A 17271-nucleotide genomic window follows, 5' to 3' on the forward strand; every position below is an offset into this window, starting at 1 on the left:
TATGCTTGAGACCATGTAAATGCACTCTTTTCATCTGACACTGTAATTTTAATGAGCACATTTGCAAGGTTCTATACACTTCACACAATCACCACATAAAAAGATTCTACAGAATTCCTCCATGCTATGGTTCCATTTCCAACCGAGTTACTTTAGAATTTCAATGTTAATGAATATTTCTATTCTAAATATCATTGCACACACAAGGGACTTGTTCCCTTGGAGTCACTACTGTGGGGTATTTTCTAAAAATTATTGTACTGGTATAAGGAGTATGAACACGTTTATGGCTCTCATTATTGAGTGCCAGGGAAGCATATAGAAATTTCTGGTTCACTTGGGATGCAACTCCTGATATGCTGAGCTGTGAGGGTTGTTATTAAGGCAAATGAATTTTTATATAATCTTATTCCCTTAGCTTCTGTTTCTGATAAAACTGCACAATAAGATATGGTACAAGTATCCTTCAAAGTATTTACTTCAGGACCATATATAATTAGAAGATATTTTCTGGGATCAAACCACTTGGGAAATGTTTCTGTACCTGAACAGTATGTGACTAAACCTTCCCCCAGAGAAATAAGTCTCCAGATGACTCAGGGAGTCAGCAAACTGTGGTCCTGGGCTATATGTGTTTATCAATGAAGTTTTATTATAATATAGCCACACCAAATTGTTTGCTTATTCTCTGTGGCTGCGTTTCTGCTGTAACTACTGAGCTGAGTAGTTGTGACAGAAGCCATATGACCCACAAAGCCTAAAATACTTATTATTTGGCCATTGATAGGGCAAGTCGGCCAACCCCTCCCAATCATAACACGGGGCAGTGAATACTACAGAAGTTGTCCATATTTTTCTTAGCACAGGCAGGATCATTCTGACTGAATATTAATGGCACTTTGAAAGGATTCCAGAGTGTGAAAGAGTAGTAGAGCTCAGTAAAATGAAGAGTTGGGGTAAAATAAGGAATTAGGGAAAAAAAGCTCACCATTTATGTAAACAACTATAACAAACCTATAGGTTTCAGTTGTATTCTGAGGATGGGCGAGAGCTTTAAGAGTAGATGCTGCCTACAGTGAACTTCGGGGGCAGAGGGGTGGTGGGATTGAACACGAACAGTGTGAGGAGCTTCCCAGCCAAAGAGGATGTTCACAAGGACATGGGGTGGTTTCCATAGTTTTTGTGGAGAAAGCTCAGAGCACTGGGATTCTAAGAGTAGAACATGCAAATGGGGAGTGGTAAGCGATGAACCAAGAAGCAGGTAGGAACCTCCTGAGCCATTTGAAGAAGCTTGAAATTCTACCCTGCGGGCAGGGGCAGCTACCGAACACTGAACATTCTAGGCAAAAGAAAGACATGATGATAAGGGCCCGTAGGGAACTTCCAGGAGACGGATTTCAGGACGAGATGGAAGCAGAGATGAGTAGGACTACTGCAGCGGTACAGGCGTGGGGGAGCACAGGAGCAAGGCTGGCTTCCGTGGCATGTGCTCAAGGGTCCCTCATGCACAGAAGGGAATGGAGTCTAGGTGCGTCCTAAATAAGTACTGGGATTACATGATTTAGGACACCGGAAGATAATCATAAAAATGTTGCCCACGCAGTCCCTAATCAGGTAAGGGGGCAGTGATTTAATACACACTGTGCCCTGTCAGTGGTAATTGTAACAGATTTTCTGGATCCACTTAAATGTTACATATGGACCTTCCTCCCCTCAAGAAAGGCAACAGATATCTGTGCACCTTTCGGTCTCAGCCACCAAAGAGTTCCCCGCCAATCCTGGATCAGGCTGCTCAGGCTGCTAAGTAACTATTCGGTTGTCCTAACAAAGCTATAAAATGGGTGAGAAGAAATGGATTTCAGATCCAGTCTTCTCGGTTTACACATCTGGGATGTCTAGAGGCCACGGGATGCCCAAGAAATAGACGTAAGGTTCAAACAGCCTACACACTTTATGTTTGATCCAGAAGACACTGGTTTTCTGATAGCTTGGAGTTTTGGAACATGAAGTACTGCATCATAATATATAACAAGATTTTCAAAAAACACATCGACCAGTATATAATAAGGATAGTGTTTTAAAGATTTATTTATTTATTTGAGAGAGAGAGAGAGTGCACGCACACACACACAGCCAGGGTTGGGGGGAGGAGGGTGGAGGGGCAGAGAAGCAGGCTCCCCACTGAGCAGAGAGCCCACTCAGGGCTTGATCCCAGGACGCTGAGATCATGACTGAGCCAAAGGCAGTCGCTTAATGGACTAAGCCACCCAGGCACCCTGATATGGAAAGTATTTAAAGAAAACTGAGGAATGGCAAACTTCCATATAAACTGGACTTCTGACTAAATGAAGGGAGAGAAGTATAACCTTCTCAAGAGAGAAGCTGGCACTGTGCACTGGCAGTGCCGAGATCAGATCCCGATAGAGGCGATGGACACCCAGCATTATTCACAGCAGTTCGAGAAGCGTGCTAACCCCAAGACTGGACATGGGGGTGACAGGTACAGCACCAGGATGCAGAAAAGGGCTCAGGGCTCCTGTTCCTTTAAGGCTCCCAGCCTGGTTTTACGAGCAATAGTGCATCTAGAATTAACTGTAAAATGCTTAGGTGTACTTTGTACTTTGTGGCCTGAATTGCAGCTGCTCAGCAGAAGGGAATTACCCGCACACTGACGTCCACCGTGAGTAATGGACTTAGCAAGAAATGAGTTCCTCAATCTTATCATGCTATTTAGCTGGCCGGAAGAAACAATATTTATTTGATCTTATAAACCTATAATATTCATGGACACTGGACAGCATGATGGATGGAACGGAGTTATGCCTTGCATCCATAGAGAGAATGGATGTCAAATATTAGTTCTAATGAGAGTTCTTCCTCTTGTTTTAGTAATGATATACAGTGTAATTAAGTGGATATCCAATCCCTTTCCTGGAAACCAAAAGCCCTGTCTCACTCTTTGCTAAGTGATTCTTACTATTTGGAACCAGTAAAGACAAACCAGAAACACTGTTGCAGGGTGTAACCTAACACAAACTTCAGAGGCTCCCAGGAAATAAATCAGAAAAAAATACAGCCCAGCTTAGCCAGGAAAGGGGTCTTTGGCCTCGGCTGTGCTTCCTGACTTTATGAGACTTCTGCCCCGGGAGACTTACTGGAAAATGTCGGGGTTCCCGATCAGGCATCCCCAAACTGCGTTGTGACCGCAGCCTTAGAAACAACGTTCTACTGTGCATATTGCTGTGTTTAGGAGAAGGAACCTAACCCATCTGAAAGAGTATCTTTAAAGAGATGAAAAATTGAGGGAGAATAAAAATGTTACCTCGCTCTCTTGTACATTTGGTTCTCCACCCATAACACATGAATTTTGTTCCTAAGGTTAAATTTGAGCTATGGGATCAACAATTTTGTGGTAGGTTAAAAAACTGAATTTAAAACTTACTGTTTTTTAGTAAAATAACCATGAATAAAGTATGTAAAGGTGACCTGGCTGGGACCATGTGCTGGCCGGCAGGACAGGGATCTATTTTATGGGTCGTAGTTCGGTCTACTTCTCAAACTTTATATAATAAGTGCAAAAAGCATATATAATCTTGGCATAGGTTTACTTTCATAAAAACATAATATAAACTCCTGCACGTTTTTGGAGGTGGAACCAGAAACTGGGACAACAGAAAAATTAGGAGGACCTTATCATGAAACCATTCGCCAAGACAACGTGTCATTTCATATTATTGACGTCTGTGTGATGTCTGCAAACAGCAGCAGAATTCTCTTAATGCACTTTATCCTGGGGACTGTCAACTTGAAGCCTGGAACTAAAATGGCGAACTTCTGCAGTGACTCTCCTATTAGCCGCCTCAGCTCCGGATCTTTCTGCCTCCGGCCACCTCTCCCGGCTCACCTGAACAAAGAAGGCGGCCTTTCAATCTTTGCATCAAGACCTTCCTCAGCCCAGGAGGTCCTACACATTTCCATTGCAAATGAAGGGGTTGGGCTCCACAGTTTGAAAACAGCGACCTTGGAAGAGGAGGGCTATCTGGATGGCAGTAAAAATGCAAATCCTGAATAACTGGGGAGCCCTGAATTTGTCGACCTTTCCTGACTTCCTTCGAAAGGGCTGCCCTTTTCAAAAAGGAAGGGTTTCTAATATTTCTAGTAATTCTGCTAAAGTATCAGTAATTACTGCTGATGAGCAGCATCAGGGTGCCTGTGGTCTGTTCCCTTTGCTCATCCAAGCAGTTCTATCCCAGACCCAACTCCTTCCCTCTTCACTGCTGACAACCCGTAATAAAAAGGACCTGCGGGTTGTGTGAACTCCATGACAAATCTGATCAATACGGTAGTATAACCAGATGTGCCTCCCCTCCCCACGATCACTCCTGGGCTGGCTTAGGCCACTTTGGACTTCCATATTTTGGGGGGGATTCGTCTTTTCCTGGTGAGTCCTGTAAAAACTGGCCCAGAGCCATGAGTAGATAGAAGTGCCAGCTTCTCTCGGGTCCTCAACCCCGAGAACCCAGATAAGAACAAAAGGATTAAAGACTTGGGGAAACTTGCAGTGATGGCGAGCTGGTGGATACGAAACAAAGAAAAATGCCCAAAGTGTTTTCTTGATGATGAACTAACCATACAGTTGAAGAGAGGGGCCTTAGCTACACAGAACGATGTCACTGGGTGTGGATAAGACCTAGAAGAGGGCTTAAAAGGGAGAGGGAAAGGAGCATCATTCGTTAAAATGCCAGTGCTTCTGAAGAACACGGGTGAGTGCTCTAGATCTGACATCTGCTTTTTTTTTTTAAAGGATTTTATGTATCATTTGAGAGAGAGACAGAGAGTACAAGCAGGAGGAGAGGCTGAGGGAGAAGCAGGGTCCCCGCTGAGCAGGGAGCCCCATTTGGGGTTCGATCTCAGGATTCTGGGATCATGACCTAAGCCAAAGGTAGATGCTTAACCAACTGAGCCACTCAGGCACCCCTGACATCTGATTTTTAAGAGAATTCCTTTCTAAGGGTGAATCTCAGTAATTGATATTTTAACACACTAGTGCACCTTCCAACAATTTCAGATGAAGGAAGATACGTATCCATCCCCCGTTCCTCTAGGGTTGGGCTTTTAAAGACTTTAATGAAAAGGCTTAAAAAAACTCACGATCTATTACTGCAGCTGTTGCAGCTGTCAGCTGCCATGAGTTGCTCCCATCTCAGACCCCCTTTTCTGTCATCACCCACAGCAGAATTCCCAGAGGCAGCCGAGCAGTTTGTGGACAGGGAAGAGAGCAGGAAGGAAGCCTCTGCTCCGTAATCGTCTTCCCCGGCCTGAAACACAGGGCGCTATGGTCTCTGGTTCACAGCCCTCATATTATTCACTAATCAGCACCGGTTTTATATTTTTATTCCAATCCAAAGTAAGGACTCGGAACTACCTCCACTTTGATGAAGTAGTCGCTTTTCTTGTTGCGGCCGAGTGTTTTGGAGAGAACCAGTACCGATGTGTGAATGGTGTTAGGACGGAGAACGGAGACCTGTTTATCCGCTTTCCTGCTTTCTCGTTTCGAGATCCTTTGGCTCCGACCCCTTTCCATCTCAAAACCAGCAATGACCATTCTCAGCAGACTCGCTGGGACAGACGCTCCTCACAAAGCTCTCCTGCCTTCCCATAGTCAAAGACCCTTGGGATTACATCGGGTCCATATAAAAAAATCTCTCTAAGGTCAGTTGATTAGTAATCTTAATTCTCTTTTGCCATGCAACGTGAAATATTCGCAGGTTCGGGAGCTTAGGTTGTAACCATCTCTGGGAGGCTGTTATTTTGTCCATCACAAGATTCCGGAATGACACCTGTCCCGGGATTGTCTGAACACCCGGGAGGCATCTCGTTAGAAATTAAAATCTGTATTTTAACCAAGACACCCAGGAAATACGCATACATTAAAGAGAAGCCCTGGTTTCATCACTCTACCCCTAGACGTGAAACAGTATTGAAGGGTAGCACATGCCAACACACTAAGGTTGCGATTTAGGTCTCCGAGGTCGGATACTTGCACACTCAGGCATGGTCGGAGAAAGTCTGATGGGTCACTATGGAACAGACAATGCAACAGATGCCTGGGGTACTGCAGCGCATACAGCCAATGACGCCCCTGCAGTGAAGGGACATCCTTTCTCTAGGAGGAGGACAGAAGAAAACAAAAGAGCAAAATCAGAAATCTGCTGATCTGACCCAGGATAAATGCTTGAAGCACAATAAAACAAGATCACGTGATGCATGGCATCACGTGGAAAATGTGCCAGAGAGGGACATCAGGAGGACTGACATATCCAACTGAGACCACAGTCATGGGAAGGAGCCCGCCATGCGAAGAGTCAAGCAGAGCAGAGCAATGCATCTAACCAGAGATGCACTGCCTGCGTGCAAGACTAAACTTAGCGTGTTTGGAGGAGAGAAAGAAGGGAAGAGTGGTTAAGATGAGGTTCTAAACGTCCTCGGGCCAGATCACATTGGGCCTTAGAGCCCCCTTATGGTCAAGAGTCTATAATAGGAACCTGCTGGCTTCAAGCAGGATGTTGTGCCTTACACTGTAAAGAGCCCTCCTGGCTGCTGGGGGCAGTGGCTACCGGGACGGGGAACGGAAGCAGGCGGCCCCATGAGGACGCTGCCGCAGTTGCCCAGGCAAGAGATAATGGGGGCTTGGACTGGATGGAGAGAAGTGCTCGGCTTTTGGAGGTGGAGCCAGCTGGACTTGGGGCCGGGCTGGGTATAAAGATGAGGGGATGGAGCAACTGGGCTGGTTTGCGGCTTAAATGGGATCTTGCTTCGCATTCTCCCATGTGTCGAACTTTCATTTTGGGTTTTTCTAATCCAAGCCTTATACATTTTTCTTTCTTTTTTTTTAAGTTTTTATTTACTTATTTGAGGGAGAAAGAGAGAGAGGAGTTTGAGCAAAGGGAGAGGGAGGGAGAGACGCAGACTCTCCACTGAGCGGGGAGCTCAGTGGGGCTCGATCCCAGGATCCCAGGACCATGACCCGAGCCAAAGGCAGCCACCCAACGACCGATCCACCCAGGTGGCCCCAGGCCTTACACATTTTTAAGACCAGCTGACAAGTAAACACAAGTGTGCCATGCAGCTCTGGTCATGACTGGAGCAGACGCGGGTTGCCTGTGCATAACACCCTTTGTGTATGAACAGTTAGAGGCTTTTGTGCTTGCTGAGAAGGGCTACCCTGTCTCCTCAGCCCAAGGCCCCCATTCCCCAGCGAGGGGCAAACCAACGGCCTCTTGTTACCAGGGTGTCTGGAACACAGCAGGTGGTCTGTGGTCCTCGGGACCATGGCCCTGAGCGGGAGCTAAGGACAGGAGCTTTCTTGGTACGCAGGTACCAGGCTCCTTCCCTGCTCTTCTGCAATGCTGCCAGGACTCTGACCACGGATTCTCCTTACATTTGAAACTATATACATTGGGGCACTTGGGTGGCTCAGGCAGTTAAGTGTCTGCCTTCAGCTCAGGTCATGATCCCAGGGTCCAGGGATCAAGTCCCACATCGGGCTCCCCGCTCAGCGAGGAGCCTGCTTCTCCCTCTCCCTCTGCCTGCTGCACCCACCCCCCACTTGTGCTCTCTGTATTATATAAATAAATAAAATCTTAAAAAAAAAAAAAGAAAGAAAAAGAAGCGATATGTATTAAGTGACCTCCTTGTTTCTCTTCCGGGCATCCGCCTTACATTTCAGCCTCTACACAGAGCATACAGAACATGCCGTGGCATCTGCTTTGCCCAACGTACTTTCAAGAGATGCTTTTCCCTGTGTCCTGTATCCCACCCCCACCCTGGGTGCTTTTCACTTGCTGGCACTCTGAGCTCCCTCTGGCCGTAAGGACTTCAGGCAATCTCCCTGTGTCAGGAATGCCCTCCCGCTCACTCTCTTAAACTTGCGCGCTCCTCCTTGTTCAGATCTCAGGGATCGCGCCCTGCTTAAGCGAGGTCCCTCTTCTCTAAAGGGTCCCTCTCCTTCTGAACACTTAGCTCACTTTACTATCAGGACTTCAGACCTGTGGTTCTCCAAGTGTGACTCCCAGACCAGTAGCACCTGCAGCAGGTGGGGACTGAGACGTGGGAACGCTCACTCCAGTCCGGACCTACTGCGTCACAGTCTGGGAACGGAGCCCTGCAATCGCCTGTGTAGCAAGCCCTTCAGATGATGCTGGTGAAGAGATCTGAAGCTTCAGGTGGCTCTTTTCTATTTGTGCTCAAAATTCTATACTCTAGTATGGAATATTATATTATGGAATATTCTAGTACATCTTCTGGTTCATGGTATGGTCTCAGTAATTGTTTAAGGAAGAAAATATAGAAAATTAAAGCCTGGCCTATCTTTTTAAGATTTTATTTATTTGAGAGAGAGAGAGAGAGAGAGCGCGCACGCAAGCAGGAGAAGGGGCAGAGGGAGAGGAAGAGAATCTGGAGCAGACTCTGTGCCGAGGGCGGAGCCTGACCTGAGGCTCAATCTTAGGACCCTGAGATCACAACCTGAGCTGAAATCAAGAGTTAGGCGCTTAATGGACTGAGCCAAGCACGTGCCCCCTGACCTACTTTTAGAGGGGGGGAAAAATCTTTCACCAGTGTTACGCATCCTGAAATTCAAGTAAATTCCATAAGTTAATGTATTTCTCATTTCTGAATTTTGATTTTATCAGATTTTCTATTGAAATATTTTCAGTGTATATTGGAGGGATGGATAATCTTATTTTGTAGCTGACCAAAGTGATAATGAGTAAATTTCATTGGGAATAACAGTCATATTGGTATGCCTCACTTCTGTCAATGCTGATTAAAACATATCTGACATAAAGAAAGCTAAATAAATGAATTTTTTCACATATCTGGGGGGACATTATTGACCATTTTTTGACCTAGTAACTAACATGATACCCAGTTTTCATTATGAAGATTTCAAACCTAATAATGGAAATGTTAAAATACATCTTTAAAAACAATCCTCACACAGAAAAAAAATTCTCCAATTTAAAGGAGATGGTCTCTGGGCACCTGGGTGGCTCAGTGGGTTAAGCGTCTGCGTTCGGCTCAGGTCATGATCCCAGAGTCCTGGGATGGAGCCCTGCATTGGGTTCCCTGCTCAGCAGGGAGCCTGCTTCTCCCTCTGCCTCTCCCTGCTGCTCTGCATACTTGTGTTCTCTATCGCTCTGTCAAATAAATAAATAAAATCTTTTAAAAAAATAAATAAAGGAGATGGTCCCAAACATATCTTGAACTTTTTTTCCTGATTTATTTTAATATTCTGACTCCTTAATAAAAATATGTCACGGAGGGTTCCCTTATCCTTTGTTAAAGACAGTCCAGTGGCCTTCGGAGAATGGTGTCCTCTTCCTCAGCCTACCTGCAGAGCACGCTGAGGCACGCAGTGTTTGCTCCAGTTCCTCTGATGGAGAGAAGACCCTGGCCATGGAAACTGGGCCAACGTTGCCCTCTGGCTCTACTGGCCAGGTAGGAGCAGCCTCTGGAACACTGGCTCTTTGTGCTGAATTTGTGCTAAGAGGTGCAGGTGGCTGATTCCTTTGTTTCAGCAAAGGGTGCCTGGCCAGCATGCTTGGAAAAAGACACTGTTCGGAATAATGCACTTCAAGCCACACTTTATTACATCATGCTAATTAAAGTTATTTACTGAGGATGGGAAGGCACACATGCCCCGTGGGCTGCTCCTGGGAGAGCTGCAGCCTGCGAGGGTCTGTATTAGGTTCCCAAGTAGGAGAACAAGTTACCATTCTGAGAATGAAATCTGATCTGCATTCTCAAACCGGATTTGAACATTTTTTCAAGTACATGGTTGGCATTTACTCACTTCTAAAGTGTCCTGATTTCAGCCTAGGACCTGAAATGAGCGAGCTTTGCCAGCAACCAGATGGAACCATTTTTTTTTTTTTTTAAACTCAGCTCACTTAGAATATTTACCATGTGTTGCACCAGAGCAGTGATGACCCCAGGCAATGAAACGGCAACTAGAAACTTCATTTGAGCATGATGCTGGCGCTGCCAACACCCTTTATCCAGGGAAATGTCTAAACTTGGAGAATTCTCATTCAGCAGTAAGACATAAATGTTATATTGTTGCTACACTATTAATATCATGGCCTCTTATTTTCTTGATCATATGTAGCTCTCATGAAATTTGCGGAAGCCAAAATTTCCATTACGCACGTTCTATTTTCCATTATTTTCATGTGTTTCTGTGCAGGAAAATAAAAATCCCTTCATAAGTTTATAATTTCTGTCTTGTTTGCGTAGTACGGAGTGGGAGCTGAATGACTCTCTGTCCAGTGAATCAAAGGATGGGCGAGTTTGGTAGATTTGTGACAAGTTGGATATCACAGGTGGTCAGTGGTATTCTTATAATTTGTGGCAACTGTTTTTTTTTAATTTTTTATTTTTTATAAACATATATTTTTATCCCCAGGGGTACAGGTCTGTGAATCATCAGGTTTACACACTTCACAGCACTCACCAAAGCACATACCCTCCCCAGTGTCCATAGTGGCAACTGTTTTTAAAGATTTCCACGGGCTTTTGTTTACTCCAGGTGGTTAGAAGTTCTCAAACCTTAATCCTTTCCTCCTCTGAGCAGGGGTTCCTAGAATTGAGTGTGCATCAGAAATAACCTGATTAACTGTGGAGTGGAGCCCAGGATCTGCATTGTTACCAAATTTTCTGATGGGTGGGGGGCCGCCCATGGACCGCATTTTGAGAAATGCTATCTTCCAGTCTAGTGTTTGTGTAAATGTTGCAATATTTTATTTTACCACCCGGAGCTCCAGTTAATACGTGGCTACCAGTGTGTGAAAGGGGGTCTGGGTTACAGAAGGTAAACAATCAGTCCTCTATGTGGTCAAGTCAAAATATGACACAAAATAAGGATCACTAGAATCTCAAACCCTCCCCCACGCCAACCAAATGTGGTTTGTCTCTTCCGTCAAAATATATGCAGAATCCGGCCTTTCTTTTTAATCTCCACTACTGCCGCCTTGGCTCAAGGCACCATCATCTCGACGCTGAACTATCAGCTCTTTGATCATTTCTCTGCTTCCATCCTTGTGCCCCTTTTCAGCCTCCTCCTAACCTCACACAGACTGATCATTCACTCATGTGCTCCGTATCCATCAACAGCGTCTCCAGTCATAAGTGGGCAAGCTGGGGTCCCACAATGGCCTGTGAATTCCCGTACGCTCTGGCCCATGATGTCAGGAACTTCAGCTTCTGCTGTCCGTCCTGCTTCGTTTCCCCACACTGGCTTCCTCCACCCTTAGACGCGTGCACCTGCCTCAGGGCTGTGACCCGCTGTCCCCTTTGCTCCCAGCCAGCTGCCTGCACAGCCTGCTTTCTCACCTCCCGCAGGCTTTTCTTCTAGTGCTACCTCCCCACTAAGAGCTTCCCGGGCCATCCAGTAGGACACCTCGAATCCCTGCTGTCCTCCCCTGGCACTCATTAGTCCCTTTCTGCTTTATTTTTATTCTTCATACCTTTGGTCTCTAATGGTATACATTGTTACTCATTTGTCTTACACAGTCACTGTATCCCCCTTTTAGGAGGCTACCCCATGAGGCTGGGAGCTTTGTTGGGCTCACTGCGGAACACTCAGGGCCCAGAAGAATCCCCATCCACAGGGAGAAGTTAGTAAGTTCCTAAGTAATGAAAAGAAGAATCCACTGTCTTCTAGGTCCCATATTCTTCCCCCTCTTGTCTGTCATGTGTGTCCTCCAGGTGTGACTCTAATTCCGTTTTGGACCATAGTTGTTCTGTCTCTTTCTATGGCCCAATCCGGCATCATTTACATCCATTTGCCTCTATGGTTTGTTTGGCTTTGTTCCTCTTCTCTGTGAGACGTGGGTCCGCTTCCGGACGCCTCGGTTTCTTTTTTCGTACTGTGTCGTCTTTCTCCTCGTCCGCTTCTGCTCCAGCTCAGCCAATTCAGTCCTCAGCTTTACTTCTAGAGGTTTCAAGTCCCTGCTCTGTTGTTCCCCAACCCATGTAAGACGACGTCTGCTGTGTGCAAGGAAACAACTGTGGATGTCCCATATGTTGCGGAACTTAACATCAAGGGGAACACGGTGAAAATGGGGTGCGTCCTGAGGAGCAAGAGAGGGAGAGGAGAGGACAGGGAAACCTGTTTGGGGCCCTGGACTAATTCTTCGGTTATGTCATTTATGAGGAGCTTTGGATCTTTTACTTGAGGCTGTTTCTGAGAATTCTGCCAACTATGAAAATAGAAATTCAGCATTTAAGAAAATTAGACCACTACTTAGGAAGCATGAGGTATTCTTCCGTGAGAGGTTATGGGTTAGCAGTCTTTAGGACCATATTTTTTCAAATTCCTATTCAATGTCCCCACCGTTGATTCATATTATTGATCTTTAGGTCCTATGTCATGCTTAGAATGACACAGTGCCAGGGCAGAACTCATGAATGACCATGGAACAGCATAACACATAATAGAGACATATAATTACCTGGTAATAAATGTCCTCTCATTAACGAAGATCCATGAAGAACACTGGTGAGCCATCATCGTCCTTGTTTCCCCCTCTTTGTGGTCATCTGAGGATACCCTAAGACATTAGAATAACATTAATGGTCTATTCCTGTGATATACTCAGAAAAGAGTTTCTGACGTAAATTGAAATGCTTTGTCATGTCCCTTGTGTGTAAAAGTATTTGGGGGAATTTTTAAGTGGTGTTTCATACATGGGCATGAAGGTTGGGTTGGGGAGGGAAGGAAACAGGACTTTTTTTTACCGTGTGCCATGGGTCCTATACTCTATACCTGAGCCAGTCTATAGATGTCACCGTATTTAATCCTCAGACTCTCCCAGCGAGGTGTGGGCATTCTCACCTGTGTTCCGACACAAGTGGTGGGACAGATCATTCAAAGCAAAATCTGAATGTCTTTAAGACCTCTCCTTTCTTCTTTCCGCCAACATTATTTTTGCATTTCAGAAAGGTTATACAGATTAAAATCTTTGACTTCCTATCAGTTTGTCTGTTCTAAGATTCTTTCCAAAGACTTTTTCTATATCTATGGGAATTAATATCGAGGATAAGTGAGATGCCCTCCAAAATGTTCATTGGTAAGGAACTAAGCTCAGAGTTCATATTTGTAACTACAACTCACTTTGAGTGAGTTTCCAAACAGAAAAATCCATTTTACCTCCCATGATATAAGTCCCATTTAAAATTAAAAATTATATTCTTCATATAATTTAGGGGAAATAAGTAGTAAAAGAAGAGGAACATATAACTTAATTAAAACAATCTCTAAAGAAAAATGGGCATAAAGTGGGCATATGAAAAAATACTAGGTGAACCAGAAATATATAACTTGATATACGGTCTTCCCCTTGGTAATGAATTTGAGAGTCTGAGAGCTAGACAATGGGAAGATAGTGAGAGAGAAAGGCAGACATAATAGAGTGATATTTCTAAGAAAGTATGATACAAACCACAATGCGGTCCCATGATAAATGCAAACGATTTGCAAATTTGTAAGTGAAACCCTGGATCAAAATTGTGCTGAAAATCACTTTCCAGTTGGTGGCCATATTAACTATGCTTTTGGTAATGAATATACCCAGTATGGCTAAATTTGGCATAACTCCTGTTAGAAATCCTATTTCTGAATTTTTAGTATTTGATTTGGAATACACTCTTAAAGATTTTTTTTTCATTTTTCAATTTATCCACAGTTCTGATACTACCAGGTTTTAGTGATACAGAAGTTATCTTTCTGTTCTATCTTTCTACAAATGCACAGATGTGCTTGGGATGTTTAAAAGTGCTGTTTCTTGGTGCGAAGCTTACTTTTTATTGAGAAGTATTAAAAAAAAATAAAAAAGAAACTGCATGAGGAACTTTGCCTGGCTGGAATAATGTTTCTGAAGCCTTGCTGGTTTTATATTTTATAGTAAAATATCCAGAAATTTATGGGAAAAATGGATGTCTTGCTGTTACCATATTTTTAAGGAAAAATTCCAGAGACTTGTGAAAAAAATTCAGTTTTACACTTCTGCTTCCTTAGCAGCTCAGTGTTGTTTTCTTTAAGAAGATATTCAATTCCCAAAGGCTTCTATAACCCCCCAAAAAGACATTTTATAATAACTGAAATGTTTTTGGCCACGTGGGAATACAGGATAGTTAAAGTAGGGAAGAAATCCTAGGGCAATGTTTGGAGATGTTCAGAAAAGAAGACAATGTCCTATGTAAATAGAAAAACTCCAGAATCACTGGCGCAAGGCAAGGAAGGGTTGGCCAGTGTGTAAGTCTGTTTTTGCAGTATTCCTAGGACGGGTTCTGTCTTACATGATTCTGTGCAAGGGAAGACATTTTTTCTACCCCAGACATTCAACCCCAATTGACTGAACCCTGCCCCAGTCCTGCAGACATGATTTTAAGTTTCCAGGCAGCTAAAATCAAGCTCTGACTCGCAAGTGCTGATGAAGTATGAGGTAACATCCTTCAAGTCTCCTTCAGGCCCTGGAAACCGTGGTCACACATGAATAACATCCTCCTCTATGTCTTCATCTAAATAGCATCAGGGTGTGACTAGAGATTTTAAGTATAACATTTTCTAGTCATCCCATTTTGCTGAAATTAAATATTTAATTCCTACTACTTCAAGCTTAGAGAATCATAGTGAATATAGCCAGGATAAAAAGTTAGGCTAGAGCGAAAAGTTCAATTTTTTATTTAAAATAAGAGGGGAAGGGACTTCCTCTTCTTACTTCTAAATCAGCCTGGTTTGGTTGGAGTAAGATGTTCAGAAGACATTTCGTGTCTTCTTTCTCCAGGAGACTAGCAATCTCCCCACCAATTGCCCAGAGGAAGGAAAAAAGAAGAAGAAAGGAAAGCTATTTTCACAAAATTCTTGGTGCATATTCTTCTCATAACATATTATTTGAAATTATATAATCTATTTGACAGCTATGAGCACATCTCACCTTGCAGACTGTAATAGTCTCTAAGCTCAGTGCTTGACTAATTTCTCTTTATGCTATTGCCATTCTGACCATCACATTATCTTGTTCACAAACCTTCCTGGGATCTCATTCTTAGCAAATAATGTCCAAGTCTCCCAACCTGACATTCAGGTTTTCTGCAATTCCACCAACACCTACTTTTCCAACCTGAAAACTGAAACTTTTCTCAATACCAGGCCTAATAGTTTAATGTATCTCAAACCACTGACTCTCTCCTTACCGGTTAGTCTCCTCACACGACAGGGCTCTCCTCACCAGAGGCTGAGGTCCAGACTCCTGCTTCTTCCTCATCTCTGCTCAAGTGGGACCAGAGTAAGTCTCTCCATAGCCTATTATCTTCATTGCTGTGATGCCCTTTTCTCTTTGTACTTTCTGTGATGCCCTTTCTACCTCGTATTGTCATTCTAGATGTATACCTTACTTCTGTTTCTACTCATAGCTTCTTGCTCAAAGACTTGTGGTCCTCTAGTTGGGCATATATCCCCCTTTGATAGCTCATCATTGGAAGGGGGAATCTCATGAAGATTCATGATGAAAGGGACAGAAGCTTAGCTAACCAGGTAGATTAAGCCTGTGTAGGTCATAAGTTACATGGGTCTTTTAGGCTGCCTTAGGACAAAAACATAGCATGTCCCATGAGTCCAGCCAATCCTAGTTACTCATTCATAGGATCTGGTCTGGGCTGTTTGGTTCTACAGCCTTGGCTCTTGCTTCTAAAACCTGAATTTTGCCTTTAGACGTTGTCATTCTAATCACCCATGAAAAGGGTCCTTGTTGCCCTCTACTGAGAATCCCCCAGTGGTAACCTCATTGTCCAAACCTTCTCCTGGATCCCAATTATTTACAATCTGTCCTCTAAGTTTGCCCCTCCTTGCACCTCCCCTCCCACACTCCAGTGGCCCATGTCTTGTCAAATTTCATTTGTCAAAATGAACTTGTCAAAAACTTGTCAAAATCATTTTCTCTCCTCATTTTCTCGGCCTCTTAGCAGCATTTGACAAGGTTGATTGCTTCCTGCTTTTGAAACCCTTTCTTCTCTTGAGGCTTTTGAGACAAAGCAGTAACCACAACAACTTTGCTTCGCTTTTGTTTTGTTTTGTTGTTTTGCTCTTTCTCAGGTCTCAAGATTTTAGTTTCCCTCTGGAATCCTCTGTACCATCATGGGATGCTGCCTTTTTCTTCTAGTCCATCCTCAGCCACGTCCTCTTCTGTGTTTGCACTTTCTCCCAGGTAACCGGATCCCTCTCTAACCCAACCATGTTGCTGAGCCACAGCCTCGTGACACTATCTACTTAGTCTACTTGGATGTATAGCAGGCATCTCTGTATCAATCAACATGGCCAAGACAGGACCACAGACTTCCTTCTGTCTCCAGAATTCCCTCCTCCACAGTTCTTTCCCATCTACTCAATTAGGCACCATAACTAAGACTCAGTTTTATTGTTTACTCTTTCATTATAACCAGATTCCCATCCCAAAGTAAATCCTATGGATTGTACCTCCAATATATATCAGAACCTCAAAAGCTTCTATTTCCAGTGCTGCCACCCTGAGCCAGGCCTTCATCATCGCCCTCCTGGATTTCTGCGTCCGCCTCATGACTCGCTCCCCAGCATCCGCACTGTGACTAGTATTCTACTGTCCACACAGCATCTAGGGTGATGGTTTTAAGGACTGAAACAGATGTCATCATCCCAAGATTAAAAGCTTGCTATGGCTTCCAAGAAAGAACTAGAATAAAATACAGCCTCCTTATGATGACCCACAAAATCCTGTCCATCTCTTGCATGTTCATTCCCTTATTTTCCCCACTGATTCCATTTCATCTATGTTGGACTTTTTGCTGGTTTTCAGTCACTCCCTAAGCTCATTCTCATTTTAGGGATTTATATTTGTTGCTCCTGCTTGGAGCACCCTATCCTGAGCCTTTCTGTTTCCCCACATGCTGATCTCAGGCCAAGTATCTCTCTCTCAGAGGCTTTCCCTTAGCAAGTCTCAGCCAGCCACTACCCTATGATTTCCATTGAGGTACGTAACAGCATCTGAAAGGGTCTTATCCATTCAAGAGTCTGTCCTTCCCAAGCACAAAATGAACTTCTTTGGACCAGGGCTTTTTATTTACCTGTGCTCATCCAGCTCTTAGAATTTTGCCTGGAGCCTGGAAGGAATTCAATGAGTATTTTCTGATTGGCTGACTGAATGTCAAGCTACAGATGTGTCTGAAGAATTCATT

General features: G+C 44.1%; 1 protein-coding gene across 5 annotated transcripts in view; it reads right to left on the reverse strand.

Moving 5' to 3' along the window:
• RASSF6 (Ras association domain family member 6) overlaps positions 1 to 17271 on the reverse strand; it is a 53322-nt gene that overhangs the window by 24425 nt on the left and 11626 nt on the right. For 3 of the 5 annotated variants that reach the window (XM_032334563.1, XM_032334564.1, XM_032334565.1), the window contains exon 2: positions 12516 to 12614. In XM_032334563.1, the coding sequence (XP_032190454.1) occupies positions 12516 to 12614 (99 nt within the window). Of the gene's footprint in view, positions 1 to 12515; positions 12615 to 12898; positions 12923 to 16537; positions 16713 to 17271 lie in introns of those variants that run through there. The other 2 variants (XM_032334566.1, XM_032334567.1) reach the window with 2 other exon arrangements.

This window comes from Mustela erminea, chromosome 2 (genome assembly GCF_009829155.1).
Source record: "Mustela erminea isolate mMusErm1 chromosome 2, mMusErm1.Pri, whole genome shotgun sequence".
NCBI classification, from domain to species: Eukaryota; Metazoa; Chordata; class Mammalia; order Carnivora; family Mustelidae; genus Mustela; species Mustela erminea.